Below are 16110 nucleotides of genomic sequence, written 5' to 3'. Positions count from 1 at the left end.
GGACAGCTTCGGGAGCAGGAACCTGGTTTTAATCCCAATTTAATCCCAATTAATACAAACTTAGCCTTATTGCTAATGACATATTTTAGTCTTCGAGCTGTTTTTCCCCCCCGGGGGGGGGGGAAGGGGGGGACTCGGTGCCAGCAGGGCTGCCAGCACCTCTGCCCGGTGTGGGGACATGCTGAGAAAAAAACCCCTTTTTTCCTCCAAATCTGCCTTTTTCCTCCAAATCTGCCCTTTTTCAACACTGCTGGGGTTTCTGCCTGCCCCCCCCCCCCGCCCCGGCCACTTGTGCTGTTGGGCAAGGGATGGCTCTGGCAAAGATGGGGTGTGCCCCCCCCCCCCGCCCCCCCAAATCACAGAGGGACTCGGGGACGTCAGGAAGCTGCAGGTGGAGGGGAAAGCGTTGGGGAGTTTGTGGAGGTGCAGGGCACCGCTGCTGCCTGCACGCCTGCCTGCATCTGCCTGGGGTTGGCTTTGCTGTCTGCATGCTTGCTGTGCGTCTCCTGCCTGCACCCTGCCTGCACCCTGCCAGCACCTCTCCTGGCTGTACCCCCACTTGCAACCTGTTTGCAGTCTGCCTGAACCCCTCCTGCCTGCACCTCTGCCTGCGTCTCACCCACCTGCTCCTCTCCTGCCTGCAGCCCTTGCCTGCATCTCTCCTGCCTGCACCCCTGGCCTGTGCCTGCCCCGCTTGCAGCTCTTCCTGCCTGCTCCCTGCCTGCACTCTCACCTGCAGCCTGCCTGCACCCCTGCCTGAATCTCACCCACCTGCACCTCTGCTGTCCGCACGCTTGCTGCTCCTCTCCTGCCTGCAGCCCTTGCCTGCATCTCTCCTGCCTGCACTCTGCCTGCACCCTGCCCTCTCATCCCTGTCCCCACAGGCTGTGGGACCGTCCCGTGGGGCTGAGACACACTTTCCACCACCTGCCCCGTGTCGGCAGCGCAGGATGTGGCCAACTCACCCGCGCCAGTTGCCCTGATTCATCTCACACCACACCGGCAGCGGCGGCAGTGCCGTTCCCACGCCTTGGCGCTGCCCTGGCACTGCCCTGCTCTGCCCCTCGCCCGTCCCCTCCTGCCTGGGGACAGGGACAGGACAGGGATGGGGACAGGGACAGGACAGGCTGGCCAGGCTCCCAGCAGGTCCCTGCTCCAGGGAGGGGACGGTGGTGGCAGTGCCAGGGCAGCACTGCCAACCTCCTCCCTGCCCGCGCTGCTGCGCTTGGGTCCCTGCCCGCCCTTGAGCGTTTTGGGGACGCCACTCCCAGGGCTGATCGTCCCCGGCCACCCGCCACGGCAGGGAGGGGGATGGCGTCCCTGCGCTTGGCCAGGACCCGCGTGGCACTGGGGATGGACACCTGGCACCACACCATGCCGTGCCATGCTGAGCCGGGCTGTGCCATGCTGTGCCATGTTCTGACACACTGTGCCGTACCATACCGTACCATGCCATGCCATACTGTGCCACATCATATCACGCCCTACTATGCTGTGCCGTGTCGTGCCACGCTGTGCCACGCTGTGCCATCCCCTGCCGTGGTCTTCCACGCCACACTGCACCGTGCCACACGCAGGGCCGTGCTGTGCTGTGCAAGTTGTACCATGTTGTGCCATGCCATGCCACTCCATGCCATGCCATACCATACTATATCATACCATGCCATGGCATATCTTACCATGCCATACCATACCATACCATGCCATACCATGCCATACCATACCATGCCATACCATACCATGCCATACCATAACCATACCATACCATACCATGCCATACCATGCCATACCATACCATACCATGCCATGCCATGCCATGCCATGCCATACCATACCATGCCATACCATACCATGCCATACCATGCCATGCCATACCATACCATGCCATACCATACCATGCCATACCATACCATACCATACCATGCCATACCATACCATACCATACCATACCATGCCATACCATACCATGCCATACCATGCCATGCCATACCATACCATACCATACCATACCATACCATGCCATACCATGCCATACCGCACTCTCCCATGCCATGCTGTGCCACCGCACACTGTACTTTGCCACGCCACCCCGCCCAGTGCCGTGCTGTGCGGTGCTGGTCCAAGCAGGCAGACAGACCTTCCTTCTCCTCCTCCTCCTTCTCCTCCTCTTCCTCCTCCTCCTCCTCCTCCTCATCGTCCTCGTCCTCATAGCAGGGCGAGGCCAGGGCGCTGCCGGCGGCGGCCGGGGCAGGTGTTGCTTGGCCGCTCCTCCCCTCCACCTCAAGTCAAAACACGTCCTGGTGTCCCGGGTGCAGCAGAGCCGGCAGCGGCGGCGAGCGCCCAGGTAAGGCATCGCCCCCTGGCCCTGCTGCGGATCCCCCCCTCGGACCCCTGCCCCTTCCCTGCCTCAGTTTCCCCAAACCGCTCCACCTCCTGCCGGGGGAAACTGAGGCACGGCGGTGGCGAAAGCAATGCGAAACCAGGAACGAGTGACACCCCCCCCCCCCCGACCCCACTCCCCCCCGTTCGACTGCCCCTCTCCACCCCCCCCCCCGCCAAGAGCAGGGGGGTATCGGGGTGCTGGGGGAGACCCGTTTTCCCAGGGCTGGCGGCCGCCCCCACCCCAGGAGCCGCCTCCAGCCCAGACGGAAAAGAAATCAGAACTGGGAGAGGTGCCCAGCGAAACCAGCTGGGGAGGGAGGCAGGCCCCCCCCCCCCCCCCGCCGCACCCCGACCACCTTTGCCCCCGGGATGGGTCTCAGCCAGGCAACCCCGGCTGCCAGGCACGTGTTTGCACACCTTTGTTTATCGTAGGACCTACCAGAAGGCAGGCAAAGCAAACACGGCCTCGCCTTCCTTCCTCTCCCCCTCCCTGCCCGCGCCGCCATCGCCTGAGTTGGTGACCGGGAAGGACGGGGCGATGCTGAGGGAGGGGTACGGGGGGGGTGCACCCATGGGTGCTTCCTGGGGGGTGGCACGGGGACAAGGCAACTCCCCACTGTCACCCATAGGGTCCCGGCCCGGCATGGGGGAGGCGAGCGACACCGACAGTGGGATCATGCTGCATTCCGGTGAGCTCTGGGAGGGGGGGGGGAGGGGGGGTTGTGTGTTTGGGGAGGGGTGAAAGGTCTTGGGGTGCCCCCATCCCCCTCATGTGCTCTTATAGAGAGTGTGTGTGTGTCACCCCCCGCGCCGGCTGAGAACGGGGCACTTCAGTGCATGGGGCCACCCTGGAGACACACAAAAGCTCCTTGGGGGGTGTGGGGTGTGTGGGAAAATGGGGGGTTCCCCCTGTTTCAGGAGGAGCACCCAAGGGTGGTGGTGGGGGGGGGAACCTGGACTGGCTTTGACTCAGCCGGGTTTCACTCAGGGATGGCTGAGTCAGGGCGAAACCTTCCCCGTGTGTCCCCCCCGCCGCCACGCTGGGAAATCACGGCTGCCCTGGGGGAACCTGAGCACCCATGGGTGCTGCTGGGAGGAAGGGCACGGGGCCGGGGGGGGGGCAGCTCACAGCTGCTTTTCCTCCCCCTGGGGTTTGGGGAAACTGAGGCAGGGAGGCTGGAGGGGCTGGCGGAGGGGGAAGGGCGTGGTACATCTGAGCAGGCATCTGTCTGTCCGTGCGTGCGTCCGTCCATCCGTCCGTCCGTCCGTCCATCCCCAGGCCCCGACAGCCCCGTATCGCCCCTGAAGGAGCGGGCGCAGGCAGGGCGCAGGCAGCAGCAGGCGCTGGAGGCCCGGCTGGAGGGCTGCGTGCAGGAGCTGCGGCGGCTCTGCCTGCGCGAGGCGGTGAGCGAGGTGGGGAGGGACACCCTGCCCGAGCCCCCCCACACCTCCATGGCAGCGGCTCAGTGTCCCCGTGCCGTCCCCAGGAGCTGACAGGGACGCTGCCCTGCGAGTACCCCCTGAAAGCCGGCGAGAAGCCCCCCAAGGTCCGGCGCAGGATCGGTGCTGCCTTCAAGCTGGATGAGACCCTTGTCCTGCGCGGGGCGGTGAGGGGCTCCCTGGGGTGCAACTGGGGTCGGGGGGGTCCCTGGGGTGGGCGGGGGGGGGGGCCCCTCTCCATCCCATCCCGGAGCTGCAGAAGACGTCCAAGCGTCACCTGGAGATGTCACCATCCCACGGGAGAAATTCATATTTCCCCTCATTATGCAAAACCATCGTTAGCATGCAAGCGTGATGGGTGGTGGTGGGGTGCCGAGCGTGTCCCCTCCGTCCCCAGGACCCGCTGAGCGCCCTGGAGCGGGACCTGGCGCTGCAGCTGCAGATCGCCAAAGCCGCCCAGCGCCTGTGCCGGGAGGAGAACATCAGCAAGCGGCTCCGCAAGCGCCGGCAGACAGCGGCACTGCTGGAGGAGCAGAAGCTGAAGGACCTGGAGAACATCCTCAACCAGCGACGGCTCCTGGCCGGCCGACGGCCTCTGCCTACTGTCAGCGGAACCGGTGCTGCTGAGGGTGAGCCCCCATGTGCCCCCTGTGTGTGCCCCCCCCCCCAGGTGGTGGTGGCTCTTTTGGGGGATGCTGGAGGTTGGGGGAGGCAGAAATGGGCGCAGCTTGGTTGGGTGTCCCTGGTGAATGTACTCCCCCCTGGATGCCCCCCAATACGCCTTCCCTGGTGAATGCACCCCAGTTCCCTATACCTGGTGAATACCCCCCCCGGATGCACCCCAAGACATCATCCCCAGTGAATGAACACCCCTGGATGCCCCCCAATACAGTATCCCCAGTGCATGCACCCCGATATGCTCTCCTTGTGAATGCACCCTGGTGAATGCACCCCAATTCCCCCCCCCCCCCAGTGAAAGCACCCCAATATGCTCTCCCTGATGGATGCACCCTGTGAACACACCCCAATACTTCATCTCTGTTGAATGCACCCTCATGAATGCACCCTGATATGTGATCCCCCATGAATGCACCCCAATACTTCATCCCTGCTAACTGCACCCCAATACACCATCCCCGATGATTGCACCCCACTGAATGCACGCCAATACTTCAACCTCGGTGACTGCACCCTTGCGAATGCACCCCAATATTTCATCCCCAGTGCATGCACCCTGATACACTATTCTTGCTGTACACACCCCCATGAGTGCACCCCAATACTTCACCCCTGCTGATTGCACCCCAAGACTGCACCCTGACCCGCCATCCCCAGCAACTGCACCCCAGTGGGTGGCAGGATTTGGCCTGGCTGCTGTGTCCCGCTCCGGGTGGCAGCGGTTCAGGCGGGTCCCTGCTCTCCCCCGCGCATGCCTTGGCCTTGGCTCCGTCCCCGCCGCCCTCCCGGTGCTCCCACGTCTGTCACCCCCCATGGACTGGGGACGTGGTGGTGGTGGCTGCTTCCCTCCTGGTGCCCCCAAACCTGCCCGGCTCCCCTCCTCCTGCCCAGCCTGGGCAGGCTGGGAGCTGCCCGCAGCGCCGGCAACGCAGCTCGGCAAAGCCGGCCTGGCCGGTACCGCCACTGTCCCGGAGCGTGTCGGGACAGGCAGCGTGGGAGAGGGGGAGCGGAGGCCTCCGGGGACGTGCTGGGTGGCGGCGGGTGCCGTGGGAGTGTTTTGGCACCCAGCGGCGGCACCGGCACCGTTCTCACTCGTCCCCTGCCCCGCAGAGCTCAGCGCCTCCGACGAGAGCTCCCTGTCGGACACCGTCCTGCTGGAAGAAGGTAAGGGGGCTGCAGGGACCGGGGGGGAGACATGCCAGTGGCCCCCCCCGTGTGTCCCCTCCATCCCAACCCTCCGTCTCTCCTGCAGAGGAGACGCGGCCGCCAGGACCTGCCACCCCGCGGGGGTCCCCGTCCCCTGAGGACCCCACCAAGGAGGAGGGGTCGGGGCCCCCCCTGCCCCCCCCCAGCCCCTGGCAGGAGACCGGCCTTGACAGACCCTACGAGAAGGCCAAAAAAGCCAGCGTCGACCCCGGGGATGGGGAAACCTGGGGCTCCCGGTGCTTCCCCGGGTCCCCGCCGGCCGCCCCCTCGGCCCCCGGCAGCCCCAACCCCGCAGCCTCGCCGGTGCCCAGGATGGGGGACGTCCCTCCCTACCGCTTCGTCCCCGTCAGGACCCTGGTGCTGTGCCGGCAGGCGGGCTCCAGTGCTCCCAGCACCCCGGAGCCATCGGGCCGGAGGGGACAGTCCCAGTCCCTGAGGTATGTCCTGTGCATGGGCCAGGGGGGACACGGACAAGGGCTTCAGCAAGGGGGGTGGGGTGGAGATAACCCCGGGGGGAGGTGGGTGGAGATAACCCTATGGGGATGCTGCACCCTGCACCCATGGGGTGCTCGGCCCACCCCCCCCACCCGCAGGCCACCCTTTCCCATGGCTCGCCCTGACTTTCGGACGGGCGGTGAGGGGAAGGGTCCGTCTGCAGCCGCAGCCCTCCTGCCCGCAGGGTGGAGGGGTGCTGGCAGCCCGGTGAGCCAAGGGGCCGCAATGCCGTACCCCGCCGGCGCCCCACGTACTACACGGTGACGGTGCCCACCTCCTGCATCCCGACCCCCGTCCCTGCGTGCCGCTCCGGCTCCGACGACAGCATCTCCGACATCTCCAGCATCTCCCACGCCACCTCCCCGGGCAGCAGCAGCCCCGACGTCTCCTTCGCGCGCCCTGCGGTCCCATCGCCCCTCGCCGAACCCGATTATTACCTCCGGGGTGCTCACCGGTTCCTGCCACCCTCCATCCCCCCGGCTTTCCTCTACGAGCAGGATCTGGCCCCATTACGCTACCAACGCCTGGTGCCCTCGCACAGCCGCATTGTGCGCACCCCCTCGCTCAAGGACTACGCACCGGCGGGGGGCCGGGGGCTCTCCAAGGCGGCCGTGACCGAGGAGCTGAAGTCGTGGCACCAGCGCGCCCGGTTGCGGGGTACCCGTCCCCACTCCCTGGACCGGCAAGGGGCCTTTCGGGGACCCCGTGGTGGGATCACCAGGGACCTGCCCATCACCCGTGGAGTCCTGCCACGGGCTCAGGTAGGGTCTGGGGTCCAGCTGGTGCAGGGGTGGGAGTAGGGACGTGGGAGTGAGGGGGGACACCGTGGTCCCCATGCCCATATGGGCACCCCTGGGTGCTGCCCTGCGGGTGACTGGGTGACATGAATAGTCACCCTGAGGTGGTTCAGGGACAAGTGGTATGGGTGAGGTCCCATGACGGTCCCCAGAGCTGGAGTGGGGTCCTGAGGGTATTGTAGGGGAAGAACTGGGGTCCCATGAGGGTCCCTTGGGGCAAGACTGGGCACCCCTAAGGGTCCTTGGAACAGGACCAGTGAGGGTCCTCCAGGACAGGACCTGGTCCTAAGGGGGTCCCTGGCACAGGCCCAGGGTCCCAGAAGGGTCCCTAGGGCAGGATTGGGGTCCTGAGGCATTCCCACATTCAGAACCAGGGTCTTGTGAAGATCTTGGGGACAGGACCGAGGACCCTCAAGGTCTTTTGCGGCAGGATGGGGACCTTCTGAGGGTCCCTCTGAGCAGGTCCAGGGTCCCATCAGCAGGGTCTGGGGTCCCATGAGGGTCCCTGGGGCAGCACTGGGGTCCCACGTGGATCTCTGGGGTCCCCAGGGCAGGGGGATCCCTGCAGACATTTCGGGGTCCGGTTCCCTCCCCTCCACCTGGGGGGTCCTGCCGGGATGGGTGCATGCAGTAGACCATGGCGCACCGGCATGGTGTGCCGGGACAGCCGACACCTGCGGCACAAATGGGGCCCACGCTGGGCAAGTTGGGACCCGTAGCCATGCCCCTGCAAACATCCCCCCCAGCCCTGGGATGTGCACCCTGGGGTGCTGCCGCAGCACGGGGTGGGGTTCCGGCACCCATGGGCTCCTTCTCCCACGCAGGCACCCCCAATCCACGTCCTGCGGCGCTCCCCGGATGGCGTGCCCGTGCAGGTCTACATGCCTGAGAACGGCGAGATCGTCACACAGGTGTAAGCGTGGACAGCCCCCCCCCCCCCGCCCCGAGGAGGGGCACAGCCTGGCTGGCCCAGGGACAGTGGCGACAGGGCTGTCCCACCCCCTACCCCGGTGTTGGGGACACAGGTGGGAGGTGCATCCGCCCCCCCCTTCCAGCACCCCTGGGGTGCACGGGGCTGGGACGGGGGGGCTGGGGCTGGCCCCCTCCCACGTCCCCTCGCCGCCACCGTGACCCGGATGCTGACGGTGCCACTGCGATCCTCGATTCGGGTCTCTAATAAACGTGATCGTTGGGATGCTCCTGTCCTCGCCAGCCCCTTGGGGTGCGTCACCTCCGTCCCCAGCTCTGTCCCCTGCCCGGTCCCCCATCCTGGAGAGCCGGCGCTGGGCTGGCATTGCCAGGATCTGACCCTGTGGTTTGGGGTGCCTCTGTGGGCTCAGGATAGTGATGGGGTGACCCCGGTGCCAAGGGGGCTGCTCAGGTCCAGCCGTGCCCCCCGGGATGGGGGTGCTGGGGGGGGTGTGTGTGCAGGGGAAGGGAAGAGGTAAGGGATGGGGTGCAGGGGTGCAGAGCAGGGATGAGGGGATGGGAAAGGGGGGGGGGTGGGCAGGAAGGGAGCAGGGGAAAGGGTGCAAGGATGGGGGGAGGGATGGGGTGCAGGGGGAGAGGGAAGAAGGGGTACCGGGGAGGGGAAGGGGTGCAGGGGAAGGATGGGGTGGGAGAAGGGGTGCTGGGAAGGGAAATGATGGGGAGCAGGGGAGCGGAAATAAGGGGTGCAGGGGCGGGGAAGGGCAGCAATGGGAGGCGGGGGAGGGCAGTGACGGGGGGGCCGGGCCGGGCTGCGGACCAACCGCCGGAGCCTCCCCCCCCCGCACCCCACAGCCCTGCCCGGCCGTGCCCGTGCCTGTGCCCGCGGGGCCCGGCGGCGCCGCTCCGCCCGGCGGGGGCGGGCCGGGGCCGGGGCCGGTGGCTGCGGCGGAAGGTGCCGCCGCGGGGGGGCACCGGGCAACGACCGAGCGCCGCCGGGCTGCGGCGTCACTGCGGGCCTGCGCCGGCCCCGCACCGGGCTCCACCGGCACCGGGCTCCACCGGCACCGGGACCGACACCGGGCTTCACCCGCATCGCAGCGACGGGACCGGCCCCGGGCTTTTCACCAGCACCGCGGCACCGGCACCGGGACTAGGTCTCCAGCGGGAGCGGCCCCGGGCTTCCACCGGCACCGCAGCACCGGCCCCAGCCCCGCTGCACCGGGGCCGCTCTGCCGCACCGGGCCCGTTGCCGCACCGCAGCCGCCGCCCCCAGCCCGGCCCCACGTTCCCCCGGTGAGCGGGAGCACCGGTCCCGGCCCCGCGCCGCCCCCCCGGGCCGCCCCCGGGATGGGGCCCGGTGGCACCGGCAGCAGCTGGCCCCTGGCCGGCACCGTGCTGGTGGCCGTGGCCGCCTCGCTGGGTAAGAGACACGGGGGGGGGGGGGGTCCCGGTGCCACCGGCTGTGACCGTGGGGCACCTCGGGGTGGGACCCGGTGCCACCGGCTGTGACCGTGATCTGCGCCAGCACACGGCTTCTTTGCATGGGGGTTGCTTGCACCAACGTGTCCCACTGGGCACTGTCCCCTCCCCTCACTGCACCCCATTTGCTGCTTTTGGGGTGTCCCCGAGAGTCGCTTACCCCCGGGAGCAGCGTGCACAGAGCTGGTGGCCGCTCAAGCCAGGATGCCCCGTGCCTGGGGATTTGGGTGTTTCCCCCCCACACACATGGCCCGTGCCTCAGTTTCGCCACTTCACTCTGAGCTGCTCCAGTCCTGTTGGGTGGTGAGTGAACCCCATATGAGACCCCCGAGAAGCTACTTGGAGCTGGCAGGGAGTGAGCTGGAAACCCCAAGGGAACCAGCCCAACCCCGGTGGTGTCCCGGCCGCTGCCCCGGCGCCTCCGGCTGCTCCCCAGGCCACGTCCTGGGTCTATTTCTGGGAGCGCAGGTGGCTCCAGCCAGAAATAGAGCTGGGAGGCATCACTGGAGCACCCGGGCAGGGAGGCAGCCTGGGGGGGGGGGGGCCTGGGGGCTGGAGGAGGTGGAGTGGGGAGGCAAGGATGTGGGGAGGTTGGAGTGGGGTCTGGGGGGTACCTAGGGGCAGGGTATGGGGGGACATGGGGACAGGATGGAGCAGGGGATGGGGAGGGACATGGGGCAGAGTGGGGGATGTGGGGACAGGATGCAGTGGGGTGCAGAGGTACATGAGGTACAGAACAGGATGCAGTGGGGAACGGGCTGTCCCCCTGAGCCTGCATTTGGGGAACAGAGGTTGTGGATTGATGCTGGTGCCCCTGGGGGTGGTGGTTGCTGGACTGGTGGTGCCCCGAGGCCCCAGTGACAGGCAGCTGTCCCCAGTGGCAGGGGGCGAGGACTGCCTGTGGTACGTGGACAGGAACGGCTCCTGGCACCCCGGCTTCGAATGCGACTTCTTCACCTTCTGCTGTGGCACGTGCCACCAGCGGTACTGCTGCCGTGACCCCCTGCGCCTGCTCACTGAGCGCCAGCAGCACCACTGCCTCACCTTCAGGTGCCGGGTGCTGGGGATGGGTGCTGAGCTGCAGCCATGGGTGCTGGGTGCTGAGTCTCAGTGCTGGGTGCTTGCCTTTGGGTACTGGGTCATGGGGAGTGGCTGCTGGGTGATGGGCACTGGGTGCTGGATACTGGGTGCTGTGCAGTGGTACTGGGCTGTGGTACTGGATGCTGGGCACTGGGTGCTGTGCAGTAGGACTGGGTGCTTGTCTGGATGTCCCTGTCCATCCAGTCACCAGGTGGGTGCCCCAAGGATGCCCCTCGGTGCTGCAGGCACTGGTGTAACCGGGGGGGGGGGGGGCTGCCCCAGGTGCCCCCTGCCAGGCCCTGCTCCCCCATGTCCCCGTGGTGTCCCGCAGCCCCAAGACCATCGCGGGCATCGCTGCGGCCGTGGTGCTCTTCATCGCCATCGTCACAACCATCGTCTGCTGCTTCATGTGCTCCTGCTGCTACTTGTACCAGCGCCGGCAGCACCTCCGCACCCCCCTGCAAGGTGTGTGGGGGGGTTGGGGTGCAAGGTGGGGGGAGCCTGGAAGGATGGGGGGGGGGGATCGGGGTGCAGGGGGGGCATTTGGGTGCAAGGTGGTGGATTTGGGTGCTGGGGGAGGGCACTGCAGTGGGTGCTGCTGAGGTCACCCCAGTGCCCGCTGCTGTCCCCTGCCACCCTCCCTGAGGGCCACGGACACCCGTGGGCACTGCTGGGCTCTGTCCCTGTTCCCTTGCCGGTGTGCTGCAGCCCCCACCCCGTCTCTCCTGCAGGCCCAGAGATCCCGTTGTCCAGCTACCCCCCCATGCCGCCCCCAGCCCCCTTCCCCATGGACCCCAAAGCCGACCCCATGCCCCCCCAGCCTGGCTTCACCCCCATGGCCATGTACCCGCCAGCCGGCCCTGCTGCCCAGTACCCGCTGTACCCCTCCGGTCCCCCCATCTACAACCCCACAGGTGAGCACTGCCCCCCCCTCCCTTCCCCAGGGGTCAGGGTCCCCCCTCTTCCCCAGGGGGGGCATGGTGGCCTTGCGGGGGCTGACACCCTGTCCCGTTCCCCCCGCAGCGCCTCCACCCTACGTCCCAGCACAGCCCAGCTACCCCGGAGCCTGAGCACCCACGGGGACCCCGGCACCCTTCTCCTGCCACCGGCCAGTGGGGCCGGGCTGGGGACCTTCGTCCCCCCACCGCGGAGCCGGGAGAGTGCCCCAGCCGTGGCTGGATCAGGCCCTTCCCGGCTGTCCTGGCGATGACCCCGTGCCGGCAGCACAGGGCGGCTCTTGTCCCGCACACTGGGCCCTTTGTGGGTGCCTCCACCCCGGCTCTGGGTGCCAACGGCCCCGTGCACGCATGGGGGGGATGCCCGGGGGTCCCCCGAGGGCCGTGCATTGCTGCACCCCTGCACCCCCACGTCTGGATTCAGCCCCGGCTCTACCTCCCCTGGGGTTGGCATTAAACCACGTCTTGTGCCACACACCCGGTGTCATCTCGGTGGCTCTGTGCTGGATGGGGGGGCTGCAACTTTCCCCTCCTCTTCTGTTCCTGGGACTTCGCCATCCAAAAATTGGGTTGGGATGGATAATTCCCACCAAACCAGCTGCCGGGATGAGCCAGCCTGGGAGCACTGCTGCCCACTCAGTCCCACCGCTCAGAACTGGGGTGTGAAACCATCCCCAGCAGCATTTTGGGTCAGAGAGCAGCAAATTCAGCCCTGGGATGGGATCAGTGGGTGCAAGACTAATTCCTCCATCTGCCTCCCACCCCCAAATCACTGGAACTGGGACCCGTCTCCCTTCGCAGCCAGCGGCGAGGAACAGGCGTGGGGGAGTGTGATTCACCCCGGCTATTTTGGACAGCTCCTCCCAGGGTGATTCTCCCCCCCCCAGCAGCGTCACCAGGGAGGGGAGGACCAGTCACTGGCTACATTTGGGACCACTAAGTCCATCGCTCCCCGGGGGGCAGGGGAAAGCCATGCAGAACCCCCCTGGGGACAAACCACTGCCCCATCTCCCAGGGTATCGAGGGTCCCAGCATCCCATTGTCCCCCAAAACCCTGCAATGAGCCCGGGGAGGGGGGAGTCGGGGCCAGCTCTGAGTTTTATTTAAGTGGGATGAAGGGGAAAAATAATAAAAATAATAAAAGAAGCAAGCCGGGCGCTGGGGGTGGGGGGTGAAACTGTCCCCAGGGCGGTCCCCGCCGGCCGCGGGCACACACAGCCAGCTGCGTGGGGGCTCAGGGTTTGGGGACCGCCTGCTCCCGGAGGTAGAGGTCACGGATTTCGGCCAGGCTGCGGCTGAGGCCGCCCAGCGCCTGGGCAATGACGCGCAGGACGGAGGTGGTCTCCCGGCGGCTCTCAGCATATTCCCGTCGGAAAGCTCGCATCTCCTGCACCAGCCGTTCGTTAGACTGGACGATGCGTTTTTCGGCCGGGGTGAGCTGGGTGCAGTCGGGTGCCCCATCCGACAGCCCCATCGTCCCGGGGGGTACCGGTTCACCCGTGCCGCAGTTATTGAGATGCTCAGCCTCTTGCTCAAAGAGGATGCTCGGGAAATCGGAGCCCAATGGCTCCTGCTGCCCGCCCAGGTCACTGAGGGAGAGTTCAGGGGGTGCGGGGCGGGGGGGGCTCCGGCTCCAGCCCTCACACAGCTCACTGGGTGGGCGGATGCCGGCATGGGGTAGTCGGCGCTCGGTGCCGCGGCCAGGGATGCTGTCAGTGGCCGGGCTGTGGAAGGGCTCAGTCTTCACCTCCACCGGCTCCTCCTTCACTGCCTCCTCCTTGACGCCTGTGGGATGGATGGAGAGCGCAGGGCAGCTGGCGGGACCTCCTGTCTCCCCAGCACCCCACGGACCGAGCGACCTGACCCCCTTCTGCCTGTGCTTCCTCTGTTCCCATCCCTGTACTCCCATGTCCCCTCTCTTGCACCCAGTCCCGGTCCCCTCTATATGAACACATCCCCATAGCCCCGTGTCCCTCATCCTGGTCCAGCCCCATCCCATGTCCCTTGTCCCTCTCCTGGTCCCAGTACTCCCATAGTCCTGTCCTGAATGTGGTGCCCCCATGTCCCTGCATGGGCCCCGGACCCCCAGGTCCCTGCCCTGGTCTCAGTCCCCTCCTGTTTATGTCCTGGTCGCAGTAATCCCCATGTCCCTTGTCCCTGTCCTGGTTCTGCCCATGTCCCTGTTCCAATCCCAACCATGTCTCTGTCCTGCTCCCAGCCCCTTCTTATCCCTGTCCTGGTACCCCCTGTCCCTTGTCCCTGTCCTAATCCCAGTTGCCTGTATCCCTGGCCTGATCCTGGTCCCCTCATGCCCCTGTCCCAGGCCTGGTACACACATCTCTGTCCTGGTCTCAGTCCCCTCCTGTTTCTGTCCTGGTGACAGTCCCCTTTCATGGCCCAGGTCCCCCCCTGCCATGTCCCTGACCTGGTCTCAGTGCTGCTGGCCCTGTCCTGGTCTCCTGCCCCAGTGCCCTGTCCCTTGCCCCTGTCCTGGTTCCAGTGCTTCATGTCCCCAGCCAGATCCTGGTACCCTCCTGTCCCAGTCCCAGTGCCCCTGTTGCTGTCCCTGTCTCCTATCTCCCTATCCTGGTCCCCACAGATCCCTGTCCCGGTCCTCCATGTCCCTGTCCTTCTCCCCTCTGTCTATGTCCCCTCCACGTCCTGGTCCCCCCACATCCTAGTCCTGGTCTCCTGTGTGCCTGTCCAGTCCCCCATGTCCCTGTCCTGGTCCCCTGTGTCCTGGTCTCCCCACATCCTGGTCCTGGTCTCCCGCGTCGCTGCCCCCGTCCCTCCATGCACCTGTCCTGGTCCCAGCGCCCCTGTGTCCCTGTCCTGGTCCCCCATGTCTGTGTCCTGGTCCCCCACGTCCTGGTCCCTGTGCCCCTGTCACAGTTCTGGTCCCTCCTGCATCCTGGTCCCTGTGCCCCCATGTCCCTGCTCCAGTCCACCCATGTCCCTGTCCTGTTCCCCTGTGTCCATGTCCTGGTCCTCCCATGTCCTGGCCCTGGTCCCTCGTGTCCCTGCCCCTGTCCCTCTACGTCCCCATCCTGGTCCCAGCATCCTCGTGTCCCTGCCTCAGTCCCCCATGTCCCTGTCCTGGTCTCCTGTGTCCCTCTCCCAGTCTCTCCTTGTACCTGTCCCTGTCCCCCCGACCTGTCTCAGCCCCCCATGTCCATGTCCCGGTCCCCCCTCGCACCTGTCCCGGTCCCCCGTGTCCATGTCCCGGTCCCCCCCGCCCCGCGCACCCACCGTGCGGCGCCACCACCTCGACGCTGAGGAGCGGCGGGTCGATGCCGGCGGCGCCTCGCGGTCCCCAACCGGGAGCGGGCCCGGGGCCGAGCTCTGGCGGGCCTGGCCCGGAACCGTTCCCGTTGCCGTTGCCGTTGCCGGGTCTGACGGCGGGTCGAGCGGCGGGTCCCTGCCTCTCCTGCCGGTGCCGGGTTATCTTATCGTTGGCCCGACGGCGCAGCCCCCGCCACCGGTTCTTCACCTCACCGATGTCGCGCTGGTTGCGGCCGGCGGCGTTGATCTTGTTGGTGATGCGCCACCAGATCTTCTGCTTCTCGTAGGCGTTAACGGTGCTGGCGGCGGCGCCGAAGAGCAGCTGCTCGTACTTGAGCACCTCGCTCATCAGGATGTCGATCTCCTGCAGCGTGAAGTTCGGCTTCCGCTTCAGCAGCCCCCGCCGCGCCCCGCCGCCGCCCGCCGCCATGCTCGTCCTCGCCGCCGCCGCCGCCGCCTCCGCCGTCTCCTCCTCATGGCGCCGCCCCGCCGCCCATCGCCCCGCCGCCGCGCCTTTTGTCTTGCGCCGTCTCCCCGATACCGAGCGCCCCGCCGAACGGCGCGGAGGAGCGGAGCGGAGCGGAGCGGAGCGAGCGGGGGACGGCGGCACCGCGCCCCCTGCCGGCCGCCGCCGCCGTCCCGGTTCGTTATAGCGCCCCCTGCCGGCCGCCGCCGCCGTCCCGGTTCGTTATCCCGCCCCCTGCCGGCCGCCGCCGCGCACAGCCGCTCCGGTACGGCTCCGGTACCGCTCTCTGCCGGGAACCGCAGTCCCGGTTCGTTATAGCGCCCCCTGCCGGCCGCCGCCGCCGTCCCGGTTCGTTATAGCGCCCCCTGCCGGCCGCCGCCGCTGCCCCGGTTCGTTATCCCGCCCCCTGCCGGCCGCCGCCGCGCACAGCCGCTCCGGTACGGCTCCGGTACCGCTCTCTGCCGGGAACCGCAGTCCCGGTTCGTTATAGCGCCCCCTGCCGACCCGATCTGGTCCGCTCCGGTAGCGCGACCCCTACCGGCTGCCGGTGGTCAGGTCACAACACCGGCCGTCAGGCTCCGGGGATGGCGGGTGCTCAGTTCGGGGTGTCCCAGTGGCACCGGGGCGCCCGGTTTGGGGGGGGTGGGTGGCGCTCCAGGCGGCCCCAGGGTGCTCGGCTCGGGGTGGTCCCCCGGTGCCCGGTTTGGGCTGTGTCCCGGCAGCCCCGGGCGCACGGTTGGCGGTGGCTGGGTGGTCTCGGGGTGCTCGGTGTGGAGTCGCCGCTGGCCCCGGGTGCCTGCATGGGGGGTCAGGGTGCCAGGTGGGGTCAGGCACCCCACCCCACCCCAAACACCCCCCTCACGCCCCCCAACACCCCCGGGGCACCGGGGAGGCGGGAGCGGGGCGGGGGGCGCGGGGA

At 67.5% G+C, this 16110-nt stretch overlaps 3 protein-coding genes across 5 annotated transcripts; 2 read left to right on the top strand and 1 right to left on the bottom strand.

Moving 5' to 3' along the window:
• Positions 1-2238: 2238 nt before the first annotated feature.
• INAVA (innate immunity activator) lies at positions 2239-8193 on the top strand. Of its 2 annotated transcripts, XM_054803926.1 has the most exons (9): positions 2239-2344; positions 3012-3071; positions 3662-3786; positions 3870-3989; positions 4220-4451; positions 5611-5664; positions 5753-6143; positions 6386-6962; positions 7823-8187. In XM_054803926.1, exons 2-9 carry the CDS (start codon positions 3026-3028, stop codon positions 7913-7915), a joined length of 1638 nt encoding a protein of 545 aa, XP_054659901.1. In that variant the 5' UTR covers positions 2239-2344; positions 3012-3025; the 3' UTR covers positions 7916-8187. The 2 variants fall into 2 exon arrangements, with proteins under 2 accessions (XP_054659901.1, XP_054659900.1); XM_054803925.1 differs by lacking the exon at positions 2239-2344 and having other exon boundaries at positions 2954-3071; positions 7823-8193.
• Positions 8194-8743: 550 nt separating this feature from the next.
• Positions 8744-11937, top strand: SHISA4 (shisa family member 4). 2 transcript variants are annotated; one of them, XM_054803857.1, is made up of 5 exons: positions 8744-9348; positions 10286-10457; positions 10819-10952; positions 11219-11401; positions 11511-11936. In XM_054803857.1, exons 1-5 carry the CDS (start codon positions 9276-9278, stop codon positions 11555-11557), a joined length of 609 nt encoding a protein of 202 aa, XP_054659832.1. In that variant the 5' UTR covers positions 8744-9275; the 3' UTR covers positions 11558-11936. The 2 variants fall into 2 exon arrangements, with proteins under 2 accessions (XP_054659832.1, XP_054659831.1); XM_054803856.1 differs by lacking the exon at positions 8744-9348 and having other exon boundaries at positions 10195-10457; positions 11511-11937.
• Positions 11938-12529: 592 nt separating this feature from the next.
• On the bottom strand, positions 12530-15397 carry LOC129196397 (myb-related transcription factor, partner of profilin-like). The gene is made up of 2 exons (XM_054803811.1): positions 14693-15397; positions 12530-13228 (listed from the first exon to the last, which is right to left on the bottom strand). Exons 1-2 carry the CDS (start codon positions 15153-15155, stop codon positions 12678-12680), a joined length of 1014 nt encoding a protein of 337 aa, XP_054659786.1. The 5' UTR covers positions 15156-15397; the 3' UTR covers positions 12530-12677.
• Between the last annotated feature and the right edge of the window lie 713 nt (positions 15398-16110).

This window comes from Grus americana, chromosome 25 (genome assembly GCF_028858705.1).
Source record: "Grus americana isolate bGruAme1 chromosome 25, bGruAme1.mat, whole genome shotgun sequence".
Lineage (NCBI taxonomy): Eukaryota > Metazoa > Chordata > Aves > Gruiformes > Gruidae > Grus > Grus americana.
The sequence above is the reverse complement of the archived record's forward strand: the minus strand, read 5'-3'. Positions and strand labels throughout refer to the sequence as shown.

Excerpts from the sequence above, each read along its gene's own strand:
- INAVA (XM_054803925.1), top strand. The coding sequence starts at position 2,954 with ATGGGTGCTTCCTGGGGGGTGGCACGGGGACAAGGCAACTCCCCACTG. Across the intron at positions 3,072-3,661 it reads TGGGATCATGCTGCATTCCG|GCCCCGACAGCCCCGTATCG; the intron begins GTGAGCTCTGGG and ends GTCCATCCCCAG. Across the intron at positions 3,787-3,869 it reads GGCTCTGCCTGCGCGAGGCG|GAGCTGACAGGGACGCTGCC; the intron begins GTGAGCGAGGTG and ends TGCCGTCCCCAG.
- SHISA4 (XM_054803856.1), top strand. The coding sequence starts at position 10,210 with ATGCTGGTGCCCCTGGGGGTGGTGGTTGCTGGACTGGTGGTGCCCCGA. Across the intron at positions 10,458-10,818 it reads CACCACTGCCTCACCTTCAG|CCCCAAGACCATCGCGGGCA; the intron begins GTGCCGGGTGCT and ends GGTGTCCCGCAG. Across the intron at positions 11,402-11,510 it reads CCCCATCTACAACCCCACAG|CGCCTCCACCCTACGTCCCA; the intron begins GTGAGCACTGCC and ends TTCCCCCCGCAG.
- LOC129196397 (XM_054803811.1), bottom strand. The coding sequence starts at position 15,155 with ATGGCGGCGGGCGGCGGCGGGGCGCGGCGGGGGCTGCTGAAGCGGAAG. Across the intron at positions 13,229-14,692 it reads CGAGGTGGTGGCGCCGCACG|GCGTCAAGGAGGAGGCAGTG; the intron begins GTGGGTGCGCGG and ends TCCATCCCACAG.